The sequence below is a fragment of the Gekko japonicus genome, unplaced genomic scaffold, assembly GCF_001447785.1.
Source record: "Gekko japonicus isolate JY-2015 unplaced genomic scaffold, Gekko_japonicus_V1.1 scaffold2937, whole genome shotgun sequence".
Taxonomy (NCBI): Eukaryota; Metazoa; Chordata; class Lepidosauria; order Squamata; family Gekkonidae; genus Gekko; species Gekko japonicus.
The window spans coordinates 42858-64346 of NW_015176065.1; the positions used below are offsets into that span (position 1 = coordinate 42858).

General features: G+C 48.1%; 1 protein-coding gene across 1 annotated transcript in view; it reads right to left on the reverse strand.

Moving 5' to 3' along the window:
• The window catches only part of LOC107123461 (ubiquitin-associated protein 2-like), a gene marked incomplete at its 3' end in the record, with an annotated part of 102659 nt that overhangs the window by 41654 nt on the left and 39516 nt on the right, over positions 1 to 21489 (reverse strand). The window contains exons 2-6 of the mRNA XM_015426711.1: positions 14532 to 14672; positions 9617 to 9694; positions 6030 to 6140; positions 2814 to 2967; positions 1319 to 1396 (exon numbers count right to left, since the gene is read on the reverse strand). Coding sequence (XP_015282197.1) covers positions 1319 to 1396; positions 2814 to 2967; positions 6030 to 6140; positions 9617 to 9694; positions 14532 to 14630 — 520 coding nt within the window. The remainder of the gene's footprint in view (positions 1 to 1318; positions 1397 to 2813; positions 2968 to 6029; positions 6141 to 9616; positions 9695 to 14531; positions 14673 to 21489) is intronic.

Genomic DNA, 21489 nt, shown 5'->3' on the forward strand with positions numbered 1-21489 from the left:
TTAGTGTGAGTTAGCTCACAGTATTTTAGTCTCCAGCTCACACATTTCTGTCTTAGCTCAGGAAAGATGGCTCCAGAGCAAACTAAATCATGCCGTAGCCAAATCACCTGCTCACAACTTCAATGTCAGTAGCTCACAAAGTAGAATTGTTGCTCAGAGGGCTCCACAGCTTAGCGGGAACATTGGTCACAACCCACTTTGGAAGCCTGACCCCCCCGCCCCCCGAGCAATCAAAGGTGTTGGGAGCAGGCACCCCAGCTGGTTTTAGCTGCTTTTTTGGAGATGGGAACACTGAAATCAGATTGATTATATCATTTGCAGTCAAAGATGGAGAAGCTCTACACAGTCAATAAAAACAAGACCTGGAGCTGACTGTGGCTCAGATCATGAGCTACTCATTGCAAAATTCAGACTTAAACTGGAGAAAGTTGGGAAAACCACTAGGCCATTCAGGTTTGACCTAGATTACATCCCTGATGAATATACAGTAGAGGTGAAGAATAGATTCAAGGGTCTAGATTTGATAGAGTGCCTGAAGAACTATGGACGGAGGTTCGTGACATTGTACAGGAGGCAGCAATCACCACCATGCCAAAGAAAAAGAAATGCAAGAAAGCCGGTGGCCGCAGCCATGAAATTAAAAGACGCCTGTTCCTTGGGAGGAAAGCGATGGCAAACCTAGACAGCATAATAAAAAGTAGAGACATAACCCACCAACGAAAGTCCGCGCGGTCAAAGCAATAGTATTCCCAGTAGTAATGTATCGCTGTGAGAGTTGGACCATAAGGAAGGCCGAGCGCCGAAGAATAGATGCTTTCGAATTACGGTGCTGGAGAAGAATCTGGAGAGTCCCTTGGACTGCAAGGAGATCAAATCAGTCAATCCTAAAAGAAATCAACCCTATCTGTTCCCTGGAAGGCCAGAGACTGAAGCTGAAGCTGAAGCTCAAATACTTTGGCCACCAAATGAGAAGGGAGCACTCACTGGAGAAGACCCTGATGCTGTGAAAGACTGAAGGCCAAAGAAGACGGGGACGGCAAAGGATGAGATGGTTAGGCAGTGTCACAGATGCAACGGACATGAAATTAAGCAACCTCCGGAGGACGGCAGAAGACAGGAGGGCCTGACGTGATGTGGTCCATGGGGTCGTGAAGAGTCGGACTCGAGTGTGCGACTGAACAACAATTGAAATATTAGGAAAAGTTCAAAGAGTATGGGAGGAGGAGAAGGTCTTTCTAAAATACTACTTGCAGGGTATAACTGTGAGCAGTCTTGGGCAATAGGGATACAAATACGTACATAAACAGGTTTGCCTTACCTCTCCCTCGACCACGTTTCCCACGATCGGAAGGCCTATCCGCTTGGCTGTTGTCCACACCATTCTCCTCTGCTCTAACTAGCCAGAAAGAGATACAAAGGGTAATTTAGTATTGAACGCTGAAAAAACACCGTTGCTTAACTACTGCCCCCGTAGACACTTCAAGGAGGAATTTACTGAAATCAGACATTTTTCAGCGATGCATCTGCTCAACTCATGGAAAAGGTGAGTACCCTTAAGGAGGTACAAACAAAGATCTGCAGTCACTATTGTACCATTAAAAAACCCTACAGAACTCAGTGGTTTTATGGAATCATGCCTAAGGCCTTACAGAAGTTCCCGCCTCAAGTGGGAAATTTCTTTCTTTGTTAGTTGCTGTAGATTCTCTCTTTGTATTTGATAAACGTTTAGGCATTTTAAAATTCTGCACGTCCACACCAAGCATCCAGAATGTACCCTGATATCATCATTTTGGCTTAACAGTCACGAAACCAAGGCCATCATTCTCCCAACTACACAAATGGTGTTGGAACTGGGCAAAATCCTTGGCTCAAGGAACAATCACCCTTATGCTCTATATCAGGGGTCTCCAGCCCAATGCACCCACTAAGCTGTGGAGTCTTGTGAGCAAAAATTCTACTTTGTGAGCGACTGGCATTAAAAGTTGTGAGCGAGCGATAAATTAATTTGCTCCGGAGCCCTCCTTCCTGAGTGGAGACAAAAATCTGTGAGCTGGAGGCTGAAAAACTGTGAGCTGGCTCGCAGTAACTCAGCTTAGAGGGAACACTGCTCCAGCCTTTTTGAGCCTGTGGACACATCTGGAATTCTGACACCCGCACAACGGGCGTAGCAGCAAAAGGACTGCCACAGGGAGCGAAGTCAGCCACAAACTGATTGCCGTAGCTTGACTTCAGTAACACAGTGCATAAATAAATAAATCCTTGCGCTGTGTGGTGGCAGGCAGCTGCTGCCAAAGCAATGTTTTAGAAAGATCTCCACAGCCAATCAAATCTCCAATAGCCAATCAGAAGCCTTGCAAGGCCAAAACCCGACCTGGCCCCACCCACTTCTTAAAAAAACACGGTGGGTGCCAGACAATGCTCCCTCTGAGCGGTGGCGTCTTGGGAGCAAAAATTCTACCCTGTGAGCGACCAGCGTTAAAGCGGTGAGCGAGCGATTTGGCTGCTGCGTCAATCAGTTGGCTCCAGAGCCCTCCTTCCTGAGCGGAGACAGAAATGCGTGAGCCGGAGGCTAAAAAAAAACGGTGAGCTGACTCACACTAATCCAGCTTAGAGGGAACACTGGTGGCAGAGAAGATGTCAGAGGCTGGCACGGTGCCCACGGGCACCACGTTGGGAACCCCTGTTCTGTATTCGTGGTTAAGCTCGTTCCCACGTGCCGGGCAGCACACACACGACAAAGCGATTCAGATACACAATGCTCCTACACGAACTAAGGCAAGCTGTGTTCCTAGAAGCAAGACGCCTGCGCTTACACTCTCGGCCACGGCTGCCCCCTCTTCCTCGTCTGCTGGAACTTCCCCGTCCACGGCTCACTTCTCTGTCCCCTCGCTTTTCTCTGTTCTCTTTGTTCTCTGAACTCTCTTTTCCGAGAGTTTTCTTCTTTCCTCCCACTGTCTCCCACGAAGTCTATTGGGGAGGAGAAGGAAAACAAAACAGTTCATAACTTGGGAATCGAAGGCGGCCTTGCAGAGTTGCCTTTCCAGCCCGACACGCCCCCAACCTAACGGAATTTGGTTTTGCCCGGCCTTTCGGACAAGAGGCACGAACCCTACCGTGACATATACGCCATTAACTGCAAAGTTTACACATGCCTACGAATTACTGAGCAGGTCACTGCTATGCCTAGTTTACAGACAGACATCAATTAGTCCAAGATCTCCAGCACGCTTGTGGCTGGGAGGATATCAGATCAAGGCTGCTACACCACACTAAATAACAGCATACGAACATAAGAGAAGCCACTGTTGGATCAGGCCAATGACCCATCCCGTCCAACTCTCTGTGTCACACAGTGGCCAAAAATGCCAGGTGCCACCAGGAGGTCCAGCAGTGGGGCCAGGACACGAGAAGCCCTCCCACTGTTGCCCCCTCCCCCCAAGCACCAAGAAGACAGAGCATCCCTTGCCCCAGACCGAGAGTCCCTATCTATACCTTGTGGCTAATAGCCACTGATGGACCTCTGCTCCATATGCTTATCTAATTTCCTCTTGAAGCCATCCATGCTTGTAGCCGCCACCACTTCCTGTGGCAGTGAATTCCATGTGTTAATCACTCTTTGGGTGAAGAAGTACTTCCTTTTATCCATTCTAACCCGACCGCTCAGCAATTTCATGGAGTGCCCACGAGTTCTTGCATGGTGAGAAAGGGAGAAAAGTACCTCTTTCTCTACCTGCTCTTTCCCATGCATAATCTTATAAACCTCGATCATGTCACCCCTCAGTCGTCTTTTCTCCAAGCTAAAGAGCCCTAAGCGCTTTAACCTTTCCTCATAGGGAAAGTGTTCCAACCCTTTTATCATTCGAATTGCCCTTTTCTGCACTTTTTCCAAAGTTATAATATCCTTTTTAAGGTGTGGTGACGCACTTAGCCACTGCACCAAACCAAGAGCCAGAGGAGCTTTTATTTCTTGTCCTGTCGCTCCCCCCCCCACCTCTTTGTCCCTCCCTACAAAGGCCAGAGGAAGTTAGGCAACAAAAAGTAAAGAAAGAATTGAGCACAGAACTTGTGCAAAATTTTCAACCTGTACAATTCATACAGGTCATAATTTAGCTTTTTCTTGATGCAGAATCCAGCCGGCCTCATATAGAGTCTGTATTACAGAATTTAATTATTTTTTTCTCAGCTCCAGGCTGAGTTCTGGCCACAAACAATCCAGTTAAACTGGACAACACTACAAATGTGGAAAAGAGCAAGTTTCCAGTAGCACCTTAAAAGACTAACAAAATTTCTGGCAGGGTATGACTCAATGCTCACTTCTTCAGAAGTGAGCAGTGAACCACAAAAGCTCCTGGGCCTGCCACAAATGGTGTTAAGACTTTAAAGTGCTCCTGGACTCTTGCTCTTTTCTGCTGCTACAAACAGACTAACATGGCTATCTGTTTTGAGCTTCACATGGCTACCAATCTTGAGCTTAACAAACGGGAGTGTGCAAATATGCTTGCTTTACTGAGCAGATCTTAGACAAAGGGCACCCCAGCACCCAAGAACCGGCGTGAGCCTCGCTGTTTCACCAAAGCAAGGTCACAGTTCAGTCAAACCCAGCTCATGGGAGTTTGCCAGCATTACTTTCTGCTTTGCATGTGGACAAACAAGGAAGCTGCATCAAGAATCAACAGCTTCAACCCTGCAACCCGTTTCTGCTAAGGGGGAAGACACTCTCCCTGCCAGAACAAGGTTCCTCACTTTGTAGGACACAGATGTTCACTCCAGCCCAATTGCCATGGGCGTGGAATGAGGATGAGCTGACAGAGCCTGCAGAAACCACGGCTGGCCCCTCTGAAGCAGCAGAGGAGGATAGCTGGCAAGTGCCTGCAACAGCAGTCTTCACACCTGGCCCAGATAAGAAAGGACTGCAAGCTGAAAGTCCTCCTGACTTACCCACACGTGTGACTCGTTTACAAGAGTGACTGCTGCAAAACCTAGAAACCATGCGACAAGAAGCCAGGCTACAGGGGAGACGCTGAGCCACAAGAGGCCAGGCTACATGGGGAGACGCTGAGCCAGCCCAGAGTTCTAACAGGAGCCTGGCAGATCATGCAGCTGGCTAATTGGCAGCAGCATTTAACTCCACACTCTGGGCAGTACTCTTCGTGGAAGCAACGAGTCAACTTCGTGCTACTAGCATCCACTCCAGCTCAGCTCTTGCACCTAGACCTTTGGACCCCCTGGCTTTGGACTTGGCTCTGTGTTTCTGGCTCCTGATCCCGGCTTGGCTTTGGACTACGCTTCTGGTTAGTGATTTTGGACTTGGCTCTGTGTTTCTGGCTCCTGACCCCAGCTTGGCTTTGGACTTTGCACTGTCTTCTTGGCTCCTGACCTTGGCCTGTTCTGAGCTCTTTTTGACCGGCACTCCAGCCCGTGACACCAATATCTGGAGTGGCCTCTGTTCAGAATTCCCTCTAGACGACTTTCGGTACCCAAGACTCTAGAATAACGATACACCGGGAATACGCTTGCGCAAAAAGGAACGGCTGTTATGTCTAAGATGCAATCACAACTTGCCAAAGAGATGTCCCTTCAGCTCAATGGGCGGGACTAAAACTAGCAAGGCTCAACCAAGGAACTTGCAGTTTAGGGAAGGTAAGTCTGCTAGGGGGACTTGCACCTAACGTATTAAATATTTCCGAGCCCTATGTATGCACAGGGCTGGTCGGGGTGCTGAAAAGTAAGAACTTCATACACGTTCCCCCAGTCTTGGCAACAGATGCCATCTTCCCTCCTTCCCCGCCCCCAGGAATCTCCAGAGGCTGAGCCCTCATACAAAGCAACACACACAAAGATTTAGGCTGCGATCACGCATACTAAATGACCCACTTTCAATGCACTTTCCACCTGGATTCTGCCAGTTCACACAGTAAGATCCAATTGGGAAGTGCCTGGAAAGCGGATTGTTCCGTGCGTGTTGAGATCGCAGCCTTAGAAAACGGAGCCGCAGAGGAGCAGCGCTGGGACCCAAAGGAGATCCTTACTGTGTCGGAACTTCCTTCCAGCAAGATGTTGATGGCTCTGTTCACATCCCCGTTGCAGTCATGGAGAGCCACTATGCAGTCATCCTGGTTCTTCCCAGTCACCTCCATCAGCTGGGAAAGACAATAAAGGAGGTATGTGGGGGGGAAAAGGTGCACGGGGATAAACCATGACAAGCAAGAACCAAGGCGCGAGTAACACAACAGGCGTGTTAGAACAGCATGCGGGTTAAGAGAGGCAACGGTGTAGTGATTTGTACACCAGTTTGGTGTAGTGCTTAAGTGCGCGGACTCTAATCTGGGAGAACCGGGTTTGATTCCCCACTCCTCCACCTGCAGCTGCTGGGGTGACCTTGGGTCAGTCACAAGTTCTCCCAGAGCTGTTCTCTCAAGGACAGTTCTGGAAAGAGCTCTCTCAGCCCCACCTATCTCACAGGGTGTCTGTTGTGGGGAGGGGAAGGGAGAGGATTTTCTAAGACGCTCTGAGACTCCGAGTGAAGGCCGGGGTATAAATCCAATCTCTTCTCTCTTCTTATGTTCCCTCTAAGCTGTGGAGTCTTGTGAGCAGAAATTCTACTTTGTGAGCTACTGGTGTAAAAGTTGTGAGCGAGTGATTTGGCGACAGCATGCATTAGTTTGCTCTGGAGCCCTCCTTCCTGAGCGAAGACAAAAATGGGTGAGCCAGAAGCTAAAAAGCTGTGAACTAGCTCACACTCAATCAGCTTAGAGGGAACACTGCAGTTTGCAGTCCTGATGGGCCAGGCTAGCCCCCCTCTTGTCAGACCTCGGAAGCTGAGCAGGGCTTGAACGCAATGACCTGGCAACAGTGATCCACGCAATGGTCACCTCCAGACTGGATTACTGTCATGCTCTCTGCATGGGGCTGCCCTTGTCTCAAATCCGGAAGCTGCAGCCGGTGCAGAACGCAGCGGCGAGGCTGTTGTGTCTTCCTGTGCGGGAACACATACAGCCCACCCTAAAAGCGCTGCACTGGCTGCCTATAGCATACCGGATCCGGTTCAAGGTGCTGGTTCTTACCTTTAAAACTCTATATGGTCGGGGACCTACTTACCTAAGGGGCCGCCTTTCCTCACATGTCCCCCAGAGAGCACAAAGATCGGGGTCCCAAAATCGCCTGGTCCTCCCGGGCCCTAAAGAAGCCAGGCTGGCTATCACCAGAGCCAGGGCCTTCTCAGTGGCGGCTCCACACTGGTGGAATGAGCTCCTGGATGACATCGGGGCCCTGCGGGGCCTTTTTGCAGTTCCGCAGGTCCTGCAAGACGGAGCTCTTCCACCAGGCTTTCGATGAGGGTGCCGCCCTGTCAGCTAGCTGCCATGTTTTCTTTGCTTTCTTCCATTCCTGACCTTAGCGCATGCCTGCGTGCATACTTGCTCGCTTGCTTTGCTTAGCTGCTGTGGGTAACTTAAGGGAGGCGCTATTTGGGCCGTGCGAACTGGCTCAGCCAGACAGCGTTATCTGTGTAGCCTTGAAGAGGTGAGAGGGCTTGCATTTCACTATGGGTGTGAATATTTCTGCTCTCAGGCGTTGGGGAGAGTCTCCCGTGTATGATGTAATGTCCCGCCGGGAGAATTCCCGCCCGCACGCTTCGATTTCATTTGCTCAGCTAGATGAGGCATTAAGTTCCTGGCACTAATCGTTATTCCTGACAATGTTCCTGTACCACTTGGCAACAAAACTGTATTCCAATAAAGCAGTGGTGGCGAACCTATGGCACGGGTGCCAGAGGTGGCACTCAGATCCCTCTCTGTGGGCATGCGTGCCATCGCCCCAGCCAGGCCCAGACCATCATTAAAGTGTCGAACTCTCTGCCAAACAATGTTAAGTAAATGAAAGCATTTGGGATTGCTTTCCTTACTTTGTTTGGATCATCTTAAGTTAATGTATGAGTTGTTTTTTCTAAAGTAAAACCTCAGTATTCAGGTTAAATTGCCGTGTTGGCACTTTGCAATGAATAAGTGGGTTTTGGGTCGCAGTTTGGGCACTCGGTCTCTAAAAGGTTCACCATCACTGCAATAAAGCATAACTTTTCCTGAAGAGTGTGCTTGGACCTGCATGCTGTTGACCCTGACACGCCCTTAACATCTTTGCCCTGGCCCTGACATCAGCAGCAGCACCCACAGCCTGGCAGGAGCCTGGACTACGGGGGTACGCGGCCGCTTTAAATGCCGAGAGAACGACACCATCTGCTATTAACACTTCTTTTGCATATGTATGATTTTACATACTGTGATTTTAATGACATGTGTTTTATCATATTTTAGTGTTTTAACATACATATGTGTATACCGTAAGCCGCACCTGAGCCTGCCTTGGCAGGGAGGTGCGGGATATAAATTTAACAAATAAATAAATACTTGGATGGGAGATCAGCGAGGAAACCCAGGGTCCCGACCAATGTTCCCTCTAAGGTGTGGAGTCTTGTGAGCAAAAATTCTACTTTGTGAGTTCCTGGCATTAAAGTTGTGAGCAAGCGATTTGGCTACTGCATCAATTAGTTTGCTCTGGAGCCATCCTTCCTGAGTTAAGACAAAAATGTGTGAGCCGGAGGCTAAAAAACTATGAGCTAGCTCACACTAACTCAGCTTAGAGGGAACACTGGTCCCGACACAGAGGCAGGCAGCCACCTTAGAACGCCCTGAAACTCTTATGGGGGTCACCACGAATCAGCTGCAGCTTGATGGCACACTTCCTGCCACCCAAGGTGCTACTGTCGCCTTCAAGACACCTTGCAGCTGGGCAGATCCGAAATGACAGCAGTGACGTTTGTTTGGAAGAATAAACCTAACACATCCTCTCCCTCAAAGGGGGAGGAGTTCCCTGTGGAGCTGAAGGAGTCAGCGGCGCCCATGCCTGAGAATCACAACCAGAGCTCGTCAATAAAGCAATTTAGGCAGGTAAAACAAAGGCCAGTTTACCCACAACAATCCAAGCGCTGAAATCTGGCAGCTGAACTGATTTAATTAGGCTGGTGGTTTAAAATGGAGCCGTTTCTCCTCACCGGCCAGCTCCCTTTACCTAAAAATGCTGTCAAGAGGAACATGGTGGGCTTTACAGAGGTGACAGATGTTTCCTGTGTGTGCAATGTGCATTCAGGAATACTTTGGTTTCTTTGTTTTAAGCAAACTCTGAAATGCATTCAGTAAGGGAGAGGGAGTAAAGAAAGCAAAAGCATATAACTCTCTCAAGAAACAGGAAGCACAGGTCTTTTGTTCCAGTTCAGCTCCAGAAAGACTAGGAAAACCCGGGCAGGACAAGACACACAGCCAGAGGAGCTGAGATGGCCAGCTGCACATATTTTAGGAACCCTTCTCACACAAAAATCAAGCGCGGCTTTCCAGCGACCCGGATCTTCTTTTTAACAAGTGTCACAGCACAGAAAAGCTGGAAAATGTGTCAGTAGTTCACGCTGATGGTTTAGCAAACCCTCTGGGCCCAAAAAATGGCTTCAGGTAACAAAAAAACCAACAACACAAGTGCTTTTTCAGGCTTACAGCTTCCAAATGACCTGAACCTCTTTTCACTCCCATTCTAGTTCTCCTTCCCTACGAGGACAAGAGGGGATACTTGCCTGTTTCACTTTATCCTCAAAGTCTGCGTCGTTCTTATCGTAGATCATCTGGGCAAGACGAATTTGTTCCGCTGTTGCCTGAAAGGGCCAACAATCTAAGTCAGATATTTAACAACAAGACGTTCATAGACTGACAACCTGAGACTCTCAAAATGTGTTGACCCCTTTTTACGTAAAACCAGAGGAGAATATAACAAGGTGTATTTAATACCCTTCATTACCCAAAGAATCCAGATTTTTGAACAAACACAGGAGGAGCCACCAGAAGTGGTTCCACACAGAGCAGTTTTTAGGCCAGGGTTCTAGCATGGTGCACAAGCAGCAGCAGGTCAGAGCCAGTTTAGTGTAGTGGTTAAGTGTGCGGACTCTAATCTGGGAGAACCGGGTTTGATTCCCCACTCCTCCACTTGCACCTGGCTGGATGACCTTGGGCCAGCCACAGTTCTGATAAGAGCTGTCCTTGAAAAAGAGCAGTTTCTGTCAAGAGCTCTCTCGGCCCCACCTACCTCACAGGGTGCCTGTGGTGGGGAGGGGAAGGGAAAGGAGTTTGTAAGCCGCTCTGAGACACCTTTCGGTAGTGAAGGGCAGGGTATGAATCCAATCTCTTCTCCTCCTTCTTCTCTATATCCCCTATGAGGAACAATTCAGCAGGATTTGGGGGGTGGGAGCTGCATACACCCTGGTTAGAGTCCAAAACTAGAGTTATAATACCCAAGAATTATCTTCAGAACTCGAGGGCATCTTACACAGAGAGTGATTAAAATGTCAGTTCACTGGCAGAGGATGTCGGGAGGGCCACAGGAATAAACAGCTTTCCAAGGGGGATTAGATAGATTCATAGAGGAGAGCTCTACCAATGGCTACTAGCCATGGCAACTGAGGGGGAACCGCCACATCCAGAGGCACTGATCCTCTGAATCTCAGAGCCAGGAGGCAACATCAATTTATTTATTTTATTTATACCCCGCCCTCCCCGCGAGCGGGCTAAGGGCAGCTTACACAGGCACAACAGTGCAATAAAATACAACAAGATTAAAACAATTAAGGCACCAAAGTGCGATAAAAATAAAACAGGTTAAACACTTAAGACAAAGGAAGGGAAATCAAGGGAAGGCCTCGGCCTCTGTGCCCTGCTGTTGGCTGTCCAGAGGAACGGGTAGGCCACTGTGCAAGACAGGATGCTGGACTGGATGCTGGGCAGGTCCGGCACAGAACTTCTTATGTTCCTGTGCATGTTATGTTTTAACTGATATCCCCCCTCCCCCCATTTTGAAGACTTGATCTTTGGATATACCTTGTTTGACCAGCATACATGCCTACAAAGCTCCAAGAAGATTCACCGGAAGATTGAAGTTGTTGGGCTGATGATTCTTTAGAGGAGAGGAGGAGGAGATTGGATTTATACCCCGCCCTTCACTTGGAGTCTCAGAGCGGCTTACAAACTCCTTTCCCTTCCCCTCCCCACAACAGACACCCTGTGAGGTAGGTGGGGCTGAGAGAACTCTGACACAAACTGCTCTTTTTCAAGGACAGCTGTGCCAGAGCTTGTGACTGACCCAAGGTCATACCAGCAGGTGCAAGTGGAGGAGTGGGGAATCAAACCCGGTTCTCCCAGATTAGAGTCTGCACACTTAACCACTACACCAAACTGGCTCTCAGTTTAACCAATGCATCCCCTTCCAGAATGGTTAGAAACCTAATGGGGCTGTGGCCAGAAACCAGATGCTTTTAGCCAACAGAGGTCCCAACAGAGGTCCAAATTTTGGTGGAAGTAAAGACCCTAAAGAGTTGGATGAGCTTTTGACTTCGGTCCAGAAGCTTCAAACATTGCCTCTGGGAATTGGGATTCCACCTTCCCAACTTATCTTTTGGGGCTGCCCTTTCCTCAGAGAACCATAACTTCAGGAAAGGCATTCAGAAGGTGTGCTCAACAAAACTCCAATGGAACTATTATTTACATGTCGCTTATGAAGTTGCATAAAATAGACAAGTCTCTGCCCTCAGGAACTTACAATCCAAATGATTCTGTGGAAACGGTTCGCCATGTTTGTGAGACAGGACGGATTCTTTTCCTTCCGAAGTCACACTGATCATCAACTTTAAGGAGATCTACCCCTCCCTTCCAGCATGAGAGTTCCTTGCCTACATTCCCTGGAGCCATTTGCTTTATACCAAGTACCTTTTTGAAGCACACTTGCCTTCTGCCACAAGCATACAGTAGCTTGGAAGAATGGGTTGACCTTATTATCAGGCTGGCCTTTCAGTTCATCTCCACATGTTCACATACAGCAAACCAGCATTAAAGAACATTCCCAATACATTTAGAATCATAGAATGTTAGAGTTGGAAGGGATCTTAAAGGTCATCTAGTCCAACCCCCTGCACTCTACAGGAGCATAGCCGAAAGATAGCCCTACAATATACCCGAAAGAGGTTCATCTAGCCTCTGCTTGAAAACGTCCAGCAAAGTAACCTCCACCACCTCCTGAGGCAGTCTGTTCCACTGCTCAACCACTCTTACAGTTAGGAAGTTTCTCCTGATATTTAGCCGGTATCAACTACCTTGTCATTTCCACCCATTAGATCTAGTCTTGCAATCCGGAGCAAGAGAGAATAGATCCGCTCCATCTTCTACATGACAGCCCTTCAAATACTTGAAGACTGCAATCATGTCTCCTCTAAGCCTTCTCTTTCCCAGGCAAAACATATCCAACTCTTTCAGCCTCTCCTCATAAGACTTGGATTCCAACCCTCTCGCCATCCTGGTTGCCCTCTTCTGGACACACCAGAGTTTTTCCCCACCTAGCCCCACAAAGCTCCCCCACCAGGGCAATATACTTGGTCTCCACCCACCCCTATTCTGTACGTCAGAATGAGAAACCGTGGCTGTCCCTAAGCCAACCACGAAACTTCAGGGCTAAGCAGAGATTTTTAACCAAGTCCTATTCAGACTCTATACACTGCACCACACTGAAGAACCGCTTTGCCGTAAGGAGTGTAATGAGCCCTTGTGGGAATATGATAAGGCATGCAAAATATGTAAACTGTGTGGTTCTGTAAGAATATATGGGCTCTGAAGAAGTAGAATCGAAACTCTCTCGGCTGACAGGAGAGAAAGTTTCCTATTTTCCTATGATGGATTACATGTGTTGAATTACTTATTGTGTTGAAGTCTCTTTTTGTAAGCTCTTGTGCGGGTTTTTACAGTGCACAGTTGTTATTTTTTGGTTTTGCTTAGCCTGGTTTCTCGGCCTCCCTGCGGACCTGAAAGTTTGGAAACTAAGAAACAGCAAAGAAGATTACAGTGTTTTCAAGGACTGCATACAGCCCATTTACTGGTCTTGCTTTAGGAAGGCTTCTTTATACTTATGTGTTTCATAGCTTTTGTGCTTTAATAAGCAATAAGTGCAGGTGGATCATACTAAAAGATTTGCAGTTAAACTCCAGGCATGATTTTCTCATTTATTATGTTTGAGACATATGCCTTTAAGTAACACTTTAGTGGTATTTGACCTTGAGCAATCCGTTCTTTCCATGGTATATTTTGTTTTTGTTATTGTACTTAGTATCTCTGTGGTCCCGTTGTATTCAGGGGTGATCTAAAGCAGCTTACATCTCTCCTCCGTTTCATCCTCACAACTACCCTGTCTTACATGAACAAACATGAAGCTGCCTTATACTGAATCAGACCATCGGTCCATCGAGGTCAGCATCGTCTACTCAGACCGAAAACCAGTGAGGATTGTGAGGCACTCCTGTCAAGGATGGGCATTGGGCAAGTGGGCGTCAACATGGCAAATGGGGTTCAATGTGGCCAAGTGCAAGGTGATGAACACTGGAGCCAAAAATCCTAAATATAAATACACATTGATGGGGTCTGAACGGGCAGAGACTGATCAAGAGAGAGATCTTGGAGTCGTAGTAGATAACTCACTGAAAATGTAGAGACAGTGTGTGACTGCAATAAAGAAGGCCAATGCTATGCTGGGGATTATTAGGAAGGGTATTGAAAACAGATCAGCCAATATCATAATGCCCCTATATAAATCAATGGTGAGACCTCATTTGGAATACTGTGTGCAGTTCTGGGCACCACACCTTAAAAAGGATATTATAGCTTTGGAAAAAGTGCAGAAAAGGGCAACTCAAATGATAAAAGGGTTGGAACACTTTCCCTATGAGGAAAGGTTAAAGCACTTAGGGCTCTTTAGCTTGGAGAAAAGACGACTGAGGGGTGACATGATCGAGGTTTATAAGATTATGCATGGGAAAGAGCAGGTAAAGAAAGAGGTACTTTTCTCCCTTTCTCACAATACAAGAACCCGTGGGCACTCCATGAAATTGCTGAGCGGTCGGGTTAGAACAGATAAAAGGGAATTAGATAAGCATATGGAGCAGAGGTCCATCAGTGGCTATTAGCCACAAGGTATAGATAGGGACTCTGGGGCAAGTGATGCTCTGTCATCTTGGTGCTTGGGGGGGGGTGTCAACAGTGGGAGGGCTTCTAATGTCCTGGCCCCACTGGTGGACCTCCTGATGGCACTGGTATTTCTGGCCACTGTGTGACACAGAGTGTTGGACTGGATGGGCCTTTGGCCTGATCCAACATTGGCATCTCTTATGTTCTCTTATAACTGGAAGCGGCTCTCCTGGGTCTCAGTTCACAGTGGCAACTCGGTGTCACAAGCAAACAAACGACCAGTCCCCCTGAGCATCCACGGGAACAAACCTCGGGTTACTTCCCAAGTGAGTGAATGGGTGCTTCTCCTGTGATAAAGGTACCACTAGATGAAAATCAATTATGTACATTCATCGAGCAAGAAACTGCAGGACAGTTTTTAAAGCCCTGTTGCTTCCTCTTCACCACCCCTTTACAGGAAGCCCATACACACAACCAGCGGGTGCTCATCCTTACCTGTACGACTGGTTTCTGCGGTTGTGTTGGCTGCGTGGCTGAAATCTGCGCTTTGTCTCGAGTGCCCCGGGTACGCTCACTGCCCACCGAAGTCATCATATACAGTATATACAAATCAACGTTATGTACAAAATAGAAAATCTGAAAAAGAATGAGGAAAGGCACACATTTAGATATTCGGTTCCAAGAAAAGGGACCGTACAGAGTTTTAAAATTATATTTATAGTAGTTATATCTTTTGTCTCTCCTCCCCCCACAAGGGTAACTTAGGCCCAAGGAAGCTTAAGATACGTATCAAACGAAGAAGAGCCAGTTGGTTTTGCAAGCTGAACCGTGCTGCTTCGGACAGATGGGTAACCAGAACTGCATTTTTCAAATGGTCCGGCACGCAGCAAGCAGTACAAGAATTCATTCAGGTTCATATAGGGACTCAGACACACTACCGGACAGCCTTATCGGTTTTATAGTTGGTATTAGTTTTCTATCAACGTGGTATGCCCGGCTCCACTACTCGGCAGTGGCGGTCACAAGAAATACAGGTCACGGGGAAACCCACAAGCCAAGACCTCAGAAGTTATAATTTATAATCGCTTTTTGAAAATCAACGTATTTGTCAGCTCAGATAATTTCAGCTAGGTTTGTTGATCAGAGGCGAAGGAGCTGGAGAGATACATGGATATTTGAGTAAAACTAGTAGATTTTGACTCCTCCCTAGAAGCTGAAATGACTAAAATGAGGCTATCATAAACTGCTGTAGATTTTCCGGGCTGTCTGGCCGTGGTCTTGGCATTGCAGGACCTGACGTTTCGCCAGCAGCTGGGACTGGCATCCTCAGAGGTATAACACAGAAAGATGGAGTACTCTCTGTGTCAAGGTGAGAAGAAAAATGGTAGGCAGCAATGCTCCCTCTAAGCTGTGGAGTCTTGAGAGCAAAAATTCTACTATGTGAGCTAGTGGCATTAAAGTTGTGAGCGAGCGATTTGGCTACTGCATAAATTAGTTTGCTCTAGAGCCATCCTTTCTGAGCAAAGACAAAAATGTGTGAGCCGGAGGCTAAAAAACTGTGAGCTAGCTCACACTCACTCAGCTTAGAGGGAACAGTGGTAGGCAGGTAATTTATATCTACTCAGGAAGGTATAAATTATCTGACTACCATTTTTCTTCTCACCTTGACACAGAGAGTACTCAGTGCGGAGATGCAAATCATCGGTCCCTCATTGAAGCACACCGGAAACACATGGGGGGGGGGACCTGAGTGCTCCCTATGCAGTGTGCGATGATGCGCATACTGAACCGGGGGGAGGGGGGGACAACAGCATGAAGTCGGGATGGCCTGATCAGACCCTCCCGACGCCATGGGAGCACACTGGAGCGATCAGACATCCCTGGCCCATAGCAGACCGTTTGCTACCGGACTTTCCCTGGTGTCTTTTTACTCCGCTTCTGCGATGGGAGCAAAACGGGCCACTGACGACTCCGGGACACTGGGCAGATCCGCCCGGCATTCGTGCCTGTGGCGCGGCTAATTGTGTGTGTGATCGCACTCTGAATGCAGATTGCCCAGGCCGTGCCTGGCCTTAATGAAATGCAGCAATGGAAGACAGCCTCCTCCCTCAGTCCCAGACTGGCAGTGTACAACTTCGTCCTGAGCTCTGGCCAAAGCAACCAGATGTGGGGGGGCGGGGGACACAGGAAGAGGAGGAAATAGGCTGGTGCCTTAAATCTGTACCAAGCCAGAGGAACGCCCAGACAGCAAAACAGAAACACAGAGCTGGAAGGTACCCCAAGGCTCATGTAGTCCAACCCATTGCATAATGCAGGAAATTCACAACTACCCCCCACACTCCCCCAGTGATCCCCTGCTCAATGCCCAGAGGAAAGCAACAAAAACCCCAAGATCCCCGGGGCCAATCTGGCCTGGAAGAAAATTCCTTCCTGACCAGTGCTCCCTCTAAGCTGTGGAGTCCCGTGAGCAAAAATCCTACTTTGTGAGCTACTGGCATTAAAGTTGTGTGAGCGAGCGATTTGGCTACTGCACAGATTAGTTTGTTCCGCAGGCATCCTTCCTGAGCTAAGACAAAAATGTGTGAGCTGGAGGCTAAAAAACTGTAGGCTGGCTCACCCTAACTCAGCTTAGAGGGAACACTGCCCCTGACCCTAAAGTGGGGTCCTGACCCCAAAGTGATCCCAAACAATGTATGGAAAACATGAGGCTGCCTCATGCTAAACCTTCTTACTGTACGCCTCTATGTGCCTTCGTTAGATGCATCTGGTAGACACATCTGACGAGCAAAAGACATGCCAGGGCAGCAGTCTCTTCTGTGAGCAGGATTAAAGCCAACTGGCCTAGGGTTTTCTCTTCTTGGCCAACAGAAGGGGACGGGGGGAGACATGAATGAACTTCTTGGCCCTGGCAATCAGCTGTTATCAAACTGAAGGCCACAGTTCTGAGAGCCCTCTACCCACCAGAATGAGCTTCCGGAGGAGATCAGGGCCCTGCGGGACCTCTTGCAGTTCTGCAGGGCCTGCAAGACGGAGCTCTTCCGCCAGGCATTTAAGTAGGGGCCACCGCTACTGCAGGCTCCCACTACTGCAGGTCGTTACAACTGAACATGGCCCGTGGTTTTAACAACAAATGGTCTAAGAGCAGAAAACATCGCGGACCATCTGGGCAGTGGCAATTTATTCCTGTAATATACCATCTAGACTAATTTTAATCTGCCGCCAGCACTTTGTATTTATAATGTTTTACTGTATGGTGAATATTGTGTATTTATATTTTTATGGAAGCCGCCCTGAGCCCGCTTGCGGGGAGGGAGGGGTATAAGTTTGATAAATAAATTAATAAATAAATTGATCAAGTCAGAAGAGGAGGAGGAGGAGATTGGATTTATACCCCGTACTTCACTCAGAGTCTCAGAGTGGCTTACAAACTCCTTTCCCTTGCCCTCCACACAACAGACACCCTGTGAGGTAGGTGGGGCTGAGAGAGCTCTGAGAGAAGTGTCCTTGAGAGAACAGCTCTGAGACAACTGTGGCTTGCCCAAGGTCATCCAGCAGCTGCAAGTGGAGGCGTGGGGGAATCAAACCCGGTTCTCCCAGATTAGAGTCCGCGCACTTCACCACTACACCAAAATAAGCAACCTAGGATTTGTTTTCATATGCAACAACGGCAACTGCATACTTTTTGCGGGGGTCACCTAGTATTTCAAGTGCTGCCTCAGCCGCCATTTCAACCTCTTCCTCCATCCGCTGTCAAATCCAGTTTATATTGACCCGGACTGCACACTCCATTACCGTGCTTAATGCAATAAGGAAAGAGCTGGGAAATGGCTCGCAGGAGGAGAGACGCAGCTTCCGTGAACTCTTGCACAGTTCAGTGGAAAACACCAGCTTATACCGGGAACTGAGTGCAGCATCACCTTACCCAGAAGATCACGTTCCACCTGGCTTTATGAATGGGCTTGGCCAAGCCAGCCTGCCTGGTGCCCAGAAGGAAGTCTAATGTTCTCCACTCAGGTTCTCCCTTCCTCTTTTGAATCACTGAAGCACCAAACCAATAGCTTTCAGGCACCAACAATCCTCATCCAACACAAAAATGTAAATACGTTCTGTTTAAGAGCCTCCACTGATGACCCTTCTAAACAGGAATTAAACAGCAAGGTACAGTGGAGCAACAGCGAACTTTATTTTTAAAAATATTTTGTTCTTGTTTCACTATAGAGTCCGCCTTTTTCACCGAGACTGGAAGCGGATTATGGGGTGGAAGTCAATGTAATCGACGGGAGATGAGGTACCTTATAAACAGAGGGCCAGAAACAAGCAGAGATGAGACATGATTTGCAATGGAGATTTAGTTGTTATTTATTTATTTATTTAATCCATTTGTACCCCATCTTTCTCCACAACAGAAGAGAGAAGAAGAACAGAAGAGATTGGGTTTATACCCTGCCCTTCACTACCCAAAGGAGTCTCGGGGCGGCTTACAAACTCCTTTCCCTTCCCCTCCCCACCACAGGCACCCTGCGAGGTAGGCGGGGCTGAGAGAGCTCTGACAGAAACGGCTCTTTTTCAAGAACCGCTATTATCAGAACTATGGCTTGCCCAAGGTCATCCAGCAGGTGCAAGTGGAGGAGTGGGGAATCAAACCCGGTTCTCCCAGATTAGAGTCCACGCACTTAACCACTATACCAAACTGGCAAAGCAGCTTACACTGTTCTCCTCTCCTCTATTTCATCTTCGCGACAACCCTGTCAGGTAAGCTAGGCTGAGAGAGCGTGACTGGCCCAAAGTCACCCAACAAACTTCCATGGCACAAGTGGAGAATCGAGACCAAGTCTCCCAGATAGTAGGCAGGCACTCTTAACCACTACACCATATTGGCATTGCATCCTTTTACTCACTACCTGTGGAGGTGGGGACCAACAAGCGCAAAGCATGCTAAAGATGCATATAGAATAAATCCACGTGCACAACCACCACCGGTCCTTAAACAACTACAGTGGAACTTCGCATTAACTTTCTCTGCAGCTGTGCCTTGTGTTTTGAAACGTTTCAGTGCCCCAAGGGCACGGCCACAAAATAAATCCGTGAGAGTTTACTTTGCATCCACTATTTCCTTTTTGGTCAAGAAAAGTTCACAGAAAAGCAGCATACAGAACTGCTTAATAGCGCGGCTCTCTCATCTCTCAACCCCAGGAACCTGGTTCAACTGCACAGTCACTTCACACATTAGCCTTTTTCTTCAACAAGTGCACAAAAATACAAAAGCAAAAACTCATGTCTTTGTCTCGGTTCTCCCGAAGGACAGGCAGCTCTTGCTGACTTTACTTCCGAACCAAAACACTTCTACGATGTGCCTCCGTGAGGAAGTAACAGTAGCTTTAAAGATTTTTACATGTGTCCCCCCCCCCCCCCCCTTGCCTGGAACACTAGGGAGGATGCTGGGACATATTTTAAGAGAACAGATGACACTGGCTTGATCGGAAAATAGGCTAGAGCTCAAAAGGATGCTATGTAGAAGCTAAGCTGTAAAAAAAAAAAAAAAAAGGCAGGCAATACAGGAAGAAAATAAAGTGTGCAACTGTTTGGGAATTGCCCCAGGAAATCTCAGCAGCTTTTCAGACAGTAGGTAAACAATCAAGTTTCCAGCAGCTGCTGTAACTAGCTAGCAAAACGCAGAGAATGAGGAGAGCAAACCCTGACGCCAGTAGAGTCTGTCTGAACCCAGAGGTTCTTTCATCACCACAAGAAGAGGAGATTGGATTCATACCCCCGCCCTTCACTACCCGAAGGAGTCTCACAGTGGCTTACAAACTCCTTTCCCTTCCCCTCCTCACAACAGACCCCCCTGTGAGCAGTGTTCTCTCCAAGCTGAGTTAGTGTGAGCTAGCTCACAGTTTTTTGGCCTCCGGCTCACACATTTTTGTCTTGGCTCAGGAAGGATGGCTCCAGGGCAAACTAATTTATGCAGCAGCCAAACCGCTCGCTCACAACTTTAATGCCAGTAGCTCACAAAGTAGAATTTTGCTCACAAGACTCCACAGCTTAAAGGGAACATCGCCTGTGAGGTAGGTGGGGCTGAGAGAGCTCTTTCCAGAACGGCCCTTTGAAGGACAGCTCTTGTCAGAACTATGGGCTTGCCCAAGGTCATCCCGCAGCGAGGAGTGGAGGAGGAGGAGAATCAAACCCAGTTCTCCCACATTAAAGTCCGCGCACTCAACCACTACACCAAACTGGGTCTCTCAGCTTGCACGCAGTAGCATGCGACGGCAGCATGAACAGCCATTGCTCTGATATGAAAATTGTGCGTGCACGCATCAGAGCATGAACTTGCCCAAAATAGGGAATGGTCCATAGACAAAAGCGTCAGTGTCTTCCCCGTGACACCCCAACTGACTGGCCAGGTAAAGGCCCCCCCCCCCCAAAAAAAAAACGGGTTAGCTAAACTTGCTTTAAAAAAAAAAAGTTCCCAGATTCGGTATTAGAGGACACTGTTCCAAGATTTCCAAAGTAATCAAGGAGTTGCTGAAGCCGAGATTTTCCACCTAATTACACCTAATTGTCTATGCATTTAAAACCCATTATATGCAGAGGTGTAATAACAGTTCCAAGGAAAGAGATCTGTACCAACATTTACCTGCTATCGCTGTTATGGCACTAGGAAAGCAACTAATACAAGCTGGCTCCTTACTTAGAATTTCCAATATTGAGGGGATTGAAAATTAATTTTCAACTGGGGCCTCCTTTTTCTACAGTCTCATTCTCCCTCCCTCCACACTTGGGATTCTGCAGGTTAATCAAACCCCTTTGACAAGCCTGTTGCCATAGAGACGGCCAGGATGTCAATTTCAGGCTTCACATCTTGAACGCGGACCTACCGAAAAGGTGCTCAGAACCCGGTGTGTGTGTGTGCGCGCGCGCGTGCAGGATCTATATGGGAACAGTGACTAAATCATTTGTGTGTTTCAGTGCTGTGGGGTTTATTCTGAAAAAGCACCTTACATTGCCCCTGATCTTTGCCCCGGGAGGAGCAGCGGCCAATACAACCTTTCTGCTTTCGGGGATGCCATTTCAACCTCCTTCCTCGTGAGTTTCATCTACTCCCAGGCCTGCCTCCTTTGCATTTCTATTCATCTCATCGCCCATGTCATGTAGTGGAGAGAATGTCAGACTAGGATGTGGGAGACCCAGTTTCGAACCCCTGCTCTGCCTTGGAAGCTCACTGGGTGACCCTGGGCCCGTCGCGCACTCTACCTCACACGGTTGGTGTGCAGATAAAACTGAGAAGGGGGGGAACAATGTAAGTCACCCTGGATCCCCGCTGAAGAGACAGGCAGGGTATAAATGAATAAACAGAGGCATGACACGCAAATCACGAGATGTCACAGTCCCGCTGTACACTGCATCGGTCAGGCCGCCCCTGGAGTACTGCGTGCAGTTCTGGAGGCCTCGCTTC